The sequence below is a fragment of the Eptatretus burgeri genome, chromosome 4, assembly GCF_056783735.1.
Source record: "Eptatretus burgeri isolate ZD-2024b chromosome 4, Ebu_testis_v1, whole genome shotgun sequence".
Taxonomy (NCBI): Eukaryota; Metazoa; Chordata; class Myxini; order Myxiniformes; family Myxinidae; genus Eptatretus; species Eptatretus burgeri.
Window position 1 is genome coordinate 8,547,549 of NC_140964.1, and position 7,500 is coordinate 8,555,048.

Genomic DNA, 7,500 nt, shown 5'->3' on the forward strand with positions numbered 1-7,500 from the left:
AGTGGCCTGCAAAAGTAAAAGCTCATATGGAGTTTGTGAAAAAGCATTTTAATGATACTGTAGGTATGTGGAGAAACGTTTTGTGGTCATACGAGACAAAAATTTTTTCTTGGTGTAAATTCAAAGAGTTACGTGTGGCCCAAGCCTAACACTGCACCTCACCCAGTGAACCCCGTCTCTATTGTCGAGGATGGTGGTAGCAGCATCATGTTATGGGGCTGCTTTTCATCAGGAGGGACTGGTAAGCTTGAAAAGATAGTGGGGACAATGGACGGTGCAAGGTACAGGAGAATCCTTGATGAAAACCTGCTCGAGTCAGCCATGAATCTGAAACGAGGTAGGAGATTCACATTTCATCAGGACAATGATCTCAATCACAAAGCTCAAGCCACACTGGAGTGGCTGAATAAGTATATAATAAACGTTCTTGTGTGGCCCAGTCAAAGTCCTGACTTGAACACAATTGAACATTCATGGTGAGACTTGAAGATTGCAGTCCATCGACGATCCCCATCAAACTTGGCAGAACGAGAGCAATTTTCACGTGAAGAATGGGTGACGATGTCACCCTCTCACTGTGTAAAGCTGGTGGAGACCTAACCGAAAACACTCGGAGCAGTCATTGCTGCAAAAGGTGCTTCCACCACGTACTGACCGAAGGGGCAGAATACTTTTACAACCAGTGAATTTTGATTTGTACATCTTTTTTACAGGTATTCCTGACATGTAACCTCCTTCAACGAAAACACTGAGTTCGATCTCTTCAGTTATGAATAAAAAAGTTCATTTGGAAAAATTGTTTCTGCATAATTCATCTAAATGTGGCATTATTGTTGGGGGCTGAATGCTTAATGCAGGCCAGTGTAAATGTGGTGCCAGATAAAAATGACACTGCAGTATTTAAGGAGTTTCACATGGCAACATGTAATGATTAACACGTTAGTAGTTTTGCATCACCACTGTGACACACACGGTGCGAAATTGCCTTGATCTCCAGCTGCAGTGTGATGAACAACAAGGATTTCCTGCCCTTAGATAAACGCAACCAGCGTTCTTGTATCTTTCTGGGACTTCTTTGGTATTCATTTATGAAGCACCATCAATTGTGGGCTCATGCACTAGACAAAGCTTTGTGTGCTCGGTGTTTACGTTCAACGGGCCAATCATGCACGTCAGGTGGGCTTCCATTCCATGAAGCTCGAAGCTAGTTCATTAAGCTTTGTATCCTCAATCTCGAGTTTCCTGTCCTCAACGGAAATTTCTGCCCAATGTAGCGAATGTACTGTAAGGTGCCCGTTGTGTTTCAACCAGGCTGCACCATGCCTTGTTCACTGTGTGTAGGCCAGACCTCCTCAATATGACTGCCTGTTCCCATTTGAAGGTTCTTCAGAACTTTGCTTGCATGTTTAGACATAGATAATGCTTTCATTGGTAGGAGAGCTCTTAGGTCCTATATCATTCCTCAGGATGGACAGACTTCTCAGCAACAACTACAACACCGAAACTGCCCATGCAGATTTCGTACAACAGGTTAATTAAATTTAACAATAGAGAAGTGATTTAAAAAAAAATCGAAGCAGCACAGTTGAAATCCTGTCGGGAAGAGCTTGAGACATTAGACTAAAGAAGATAATTCCAAAGGTGAGAGAAGGGTAGGAAGTATTGGAGGTGAGCATTGAGTTTAGACTTGATGGGAGGGGACTGGGAGGGGGCGGTGGGAGGATAACAAAGAAATGGTTTCCTGGCAGAACATGTGTGATGTAGTGGGGCAGGGGCTTGGCAGAGAGGCAAGAGATCAGAACGTCTGGTAATTGGTAGTTGTGACATGACTGGTCTCTCTAATTGCTGTTCATTGCAGCGAATTTGTTGGTTCATGTCCCAGGACTCTTCTATATTTTCTGAAGTTTGATTTGGAGTTGACCGATTGATGTGGTTCCAATGTTATTTGTTTTAAAGATGTGTAATTAATTATTCACAAATAAATTGTTCCTATTGAGCTCACTGAGTACCCCATGATGTAACATATGAAACCCTGGAGACCGTAGATTAAGCTTGAAACTCTGTACAGTTTTTAAGTATTGCCCTTCCCTCTGCTCACCAGCCTTGTGATCCCAGACGTCGAAGCAGCAGTGAGAATGGTTGCGGAGGCCTCCTTCTGTCGTCGGGAAGCTCTACAGGTGGAACAACCATTTCGACGACACCTTGTGGGTCGACTCCATTTTCCCAAGATACCGCATATTCCAGCTGCCAGCGTGACACCCCAAGCTCGGTGCAAACCGCGACGCCACTTGGTCCTCCACATGTGACACCACAAGCTACCCCCGGCTCCTCGCACGATTCTGTGTACTCGAGCCAGCAGACCACGCCGCTCCATCCAATGAGCGATGCATCAGATGTGGTTGGCGCAACAGGTCCGTCACCGCTGTTGCCACCACCACAAGCACTGTCTCAACTCGCTCATTTTAAAGGAAGTGAAACTCTGACATTTGGCTCATTGGGTCAGCCCTTAAAACTTGGACTATCGCATGATTCCTGGCCTTCCTTCCCAGCTGACTCAACATCTGCCGTCGCTCAGGGTTTTCCGATGTTCACTCTGTCGAACGCCGATTCCCCGGCAATTCCTTGGGCATCTTTTGATGAAAGCGAGGGTGGCATGCCCAGGCATCTGCCTCAGTTATGGACGAACCAAGATGGTGCAGAGAAGGCTCCTACATTTCAGACGAGCATACAGGTCTGTGTAAATTCTTCATGAGATGGGAACAGATACACACTCTTCCACCACAACCAGGAGCACTGCATCTTGTGTAGCATTTGTCCTGTCTTGTTTCGTGCGGACTTGCCAGGTTAAATGTATTCCTTGCTGTCTGTGTCTTCGTCTCGTTTGTGCACATGCAACACTTTTCATCCGCACAATTTCATGGTAGATTGAAACAATATTTTTTGTAAAATAAATTGTGCTACTGACAAACAAAGGTTTTTTTTTTTTTTAAATCTTGGATTTGTTGTTGGAGCCCAGTGGTGTGACAATGGACTGGCATCCTGGAGATTGCGAGTTCAAGTCTGGCTTAAAGTAGCTTTATTGTAATGATTTGGTTTCAAAACTTCCAGAAACCAAGCTCGTCTCAGGAGAATGACCACGTCACTTGAAATGTTGGTTAAAAACCCAGCTGGCTCGTTAATGACATTCAGGGAGGTTGTAATAAGCCTGTCCTTCCTGGTGTGGTCTACAGGTGCCCGTCTTGGATGATTCTGAAATACTCTCATGACAATTTGGGATGGAAACTAAAATGCTGCCTCAAGAAAGAGTCAGTTCTACTAAAAATCCTCCTTCATGAAAACAAATAAATCAAAATAGTAGAATGAGGCACCTCTTCGTCGATACCACTAACGTACTGGTTATCGTGTTGTTTACGGGCCGTTACACTGATGGCATAGGTCGTTGAGCCGTAAGAACCATTTTGAATGTTTTATGAACCTGTGATTTTGTTTTTCTTTTCCATTCACGTTCAACTGCTGGTCATTCTTCCCTTCTTTTTCTTTTTCGATAGAAGCCTCGGCTCACAGCTCGGAGCCCATCTCCATGTCCTCCAGCTGTCACCTCATCCCCACCGCTCAACACCAGTCCGATGTCCGCGTCCACGTCCGGAAGCATCTCGGGACCTAGCAGCCTCGACTCTCGCATTGCTATGCTGCTTAAGGAGAAAAGAGCAAAGTTCTCGTTTTTAGATGAGTCGAGTCCTGCGCATCGTGACATGTCACCGCGACACTCTGATCCGCCACCGCTTCCACCATCGCCTCCTGCTCCTCCACTTCCGCCTTCATTTCCTCAGTTCATCTACGGGTTTTCTCTGGACGAGGTATCTCCAACACCACTGATTCTCCCTTCTTCACCATCTTCTTTGGAAGGTGGAATTGAATCTGATGGTGCAAAGGATATTCAGAGGCAAGACCCAGAGAGGAAAGGTGAGTTGAACAAGGTGAAAGATGAAGAACTTTGCCTGGCGGATATGCGGAAAAGCAGAAGGACATTAATGCAGGTATCAAGACGACAGCAAGATGAGTTGGAGTGTACAAGGGCTCGAAGAAAGGGAAGTGAGGTGAAAGTCAATGCCAACAGGAAGACAGAGACTGACTTTCCACGAGGTATTAATTCTTTAGGTTGGGAAAGTGGTGTCTCACATTCTGCAAGACATGAGTCCACGACAATATCCAGCCCAGAAGTTACTTCAAAGATACGGAGACACGAATTTGGTGCTGCAACAACTACTTTTCCACCAACTCCTAAGGAAGAGCCACTGAGGCCACCATCTCCACCGGGTGACCCTTGGGAACAACTGCAGGAAAACCCAGCATCATCACCTGCCTGGTTGCCTCAACCACCGACAATTTCAGAATCTTTTAATGCAGTGACACCTCAAGACGAAATGCTTCGTCAGAGTGAAGAGAACAAAGATGGGATCGTAACCACCAAGGGAAACACAGGACAGGTAGCATTGGAAAGATGCGTGCCGTTTATATATCTTTGCCTTTGTTGTGGTTTTTCTTTTCTGCAATGATTTAAAGCTCATGGAGTTGCTCACATGCAGGACAGAGACAATGTTCGACATCATTGTACTTCAATGTTAATTACAAGGACATGAGTCGACAATGGCCAAACATGCATGGTACTGTGCATGAGATTTTAACCTGTGATCCCTACATCATGAGCCAGATGGTTTTATGGGAACACTAACAGGCCAATCCAGGACAATTTTGTTCTCTTCGTATTTGTGCTTAAAATGCCTTATTTTCTTTACTTATAAATCAGAACAATGTGAGGGATGGAAGGTGGTGTTATGGGGGGGGGGGGAGGGCCATGGGCCATGGGCGATAGTGCTGGACCTTGCAAGAGAGATGGTTCACAAAGAATCACAGGCATGAGTACGACCTCATTCCTGTGATTCATTCTTAATCTCCTCTCTTGCCGAGTCAGTATCTATCTACATATTCCTTCCGAAAAACAAAAGAAAAGGGAATTTTATTCTACCAATCTCCATTTTATCCATCAATGCCTTTCTCTTCCTCCAACTTTATGTCCTTTTTCTCCTTTGACTAAATTGCTATTGTAATGACTTGGCCTGACTTCGAATATTTGGACCCCAAATCCAAATCCTATATATTGTTGATTTGTCCATTGTCTACGTACATCCTTGAAATACATATAAAAGTGCATTGGTGTCTCCTAATGTCCTTGTCCTGCATGGGCTACATGTCCTGCATGTGCTGCATGCTACAAGCTTCTCCATGAGCCTCAGCTAGTCCCATCTGTATTATGAACACTTTCAGTATTGTATATCCCATTGCTTTCTGAGCGGTATTTTGTTTACTTTATGATATATTTTGCTTGTTGTCGTGGTTTTTTTTTTTGGTTTTAGTTTTTTTTTTCCACGGAAACGATGGTTCTCAGTGTGTATTGATCTGTATTACCTTTGTAATACATGGTTCTCAGTGTATATTGGTTCTCAGTGTGTATTGATCTGTATTACCAGTGTATATTGATCTGTATTACCATGCTGTCTTTCCTGTCTGTGACTTTAAGCTGGTACTAACAGCATTTGCCTTAATGTTTAGGTGTCTCCTTCTGATGATGACATGGACATCTCAGCAGATGAAATGAGCTCTCCTCCAGCCATTGAACAGGGTGTGTCGGTGGCAGTTGATGTCAATTCTGTGGCAGTTACCCAGTTGCCTCCATCATCCACTGGAGCCCTCACAATGCAGACTGTATCTCTCCCTCATCTTCCATTACCACCACCCCCTGGTTTCCCCCCAACAGTTATGCCTCACTATTCCATCCATCCACCCCTTCCTCCACCCTGCGTTCCTCCCCCTCCTCCACCCTCTCCCATGGTTACGCCGCTGCAATCGATACATCCTTCAGTTCTTGTTCCTCCACCTCCACCACCACCCAGTACAGTCCATACGCCTGTCCCACCAGTACTGCCACCGCTTCGTCTGCCACCATTTGGCCTGCCTGGCCAAGCTGACCTCGTGCAGAGGTTGGCACCGACATGGCTCTTTGGTGGCACCATGCCACTCCGCACACCGGCTATGTCCTTCCAGATGCAGACGCAAATGCTTAGTCACATACATATGATGCAGCAGCGCTATTCATCCATTTCGACCGTTCCAGTGTCGGCATCTTGTCCATTCCCTCACATGCCCACCACGATGCACACCGCTTCTGCGATAGCACCGCCACCCCCTATTCATACCGCACTACTCCCTGCCCCAAGTAGGCTGCCTAAGGTCCCACCACCACCAATCCCTTGGCCAGGATCCTTCAACCCCACTGTGCCTCCTCCGGGCTTTCCTCCTCGGCCACCTATTGAGGAATGCCCAGGGGTCCCTACGGTCGCTACAATCCCACCACCTGCCAAAAAGGAAGATCCGCATCGTGCCACAGTGGATGGCGTGCTGGAGGCCGCAATCAAAGAGTTGAAGAACATAATGATCAGGGACGTGACCCGTCGCATGGTCGAGGGATTGGCCTTCAAGACGTATGACTTGTGGTGGGAAATGCATGAGATGAAAGCAAAGGTAGGGTTCCGTGATAATGTGTGGAGTCATTTCAGAACACCTCATCCACACTCCCATTTGCATCTCTTGCACAGCATAAACCAAACTGTTAATTATTTATCTTGTGTTGCCATTAATTTAATGAACTCTAATTGATGGAATTATTATATAATTTTGTAGCTTCATGATAGCTTCGTCCATGTGTGGTGTTGTCCATGTCTCACAATATCCTGGCTTCTTTGCTCAAGTTCTGAAACCTCTTTCTTATTATTTCCCTTTGAACCCTCCTTGTGCCGTTGGTCCTTAAAGACAAACTTTTCGACACCTACGAAAGATGATGATGCAAGCCGGGTATCCGGCTCCTTGCCTGTGTCGGTACCTTGTACCTCAGCGATCGACTGCTGGAGCAAAGGAACTGGTTTGGGCTTGGACAGTGTGGGCCTTGGGATGGGACTGCGTGGTGCGCTTCGTCTACCTTCATTTAAGGTCTGTTGTACGAACTTGTTGCTATTAACTGCAATCCAAGTGGTGATTATTCTTTACTTTTCCGAACACGACTTGTTTATCATGGAGTAGGGATTTAAAATACGACAAATCAGACAAATCAGGAATTACTTGTTTGCTTAAACATGTTTTATGGGATTGCTTCACTTCTTTCCTGGGTTTGATATAATTATACAGGATGGCCCAAAACGATGTGCAACTTCTCAAACAGCTGCCATTATTACTTCCACCACCAAAGGTGGATGGAGGTGGTGTTTTCACCCCTGTTTGTCTGTCTGTGAGCACGATATCTCAAAAAGTTGTGGATGGATTCGGACGAAACTCGGTGGACAGGTTGGGTGTGTGGTCAGGACAATTCCATTGCATTTTGTCAAGATCTGGATGTGTGGAAAGAATTTTGTGAAGATTAATTTTTATCTCACCTGGAACGTGGTTCCG

At 45.6% G+C, this 7,500-nt stretch overlaps 1 protein-coding gene across 3 annotated transcripts in view; it reads left to right on the forward strand.

Annotated features, from left to right (window-relative positions):
* Positions 1-7,500, forward strand: part of LOC147027433 (histone-lysine N-methyltransferase SETD1B-like) — a 163,312-nt gene that overhangs the window by 58,396 nt on the left and 97,416 nt on the right. For all 3 annotated transcript variants that reach the window (XM_085876816.1, XM_085876817.1, XM_085876818.1), the window contains 4 exons: positions 2,102-2,731; positions 3,549-4,487; positions 5,611-6,579; positions 6,868-7,044. In XM_085876816.1, the coding sequence (XP_085732942.1) occupies positions 2,102-2,731; positions 3,549-4,487; positions 5,611-6,579; positions 6,868-7,044 (2,715 nt within the window). The remainder of the gene's footprint in view (positions 1-2,101; positions 2,732-3,548; positions 4,488-5,610; positions 6,580-6,867; positions 7,045-7,500) is intronic.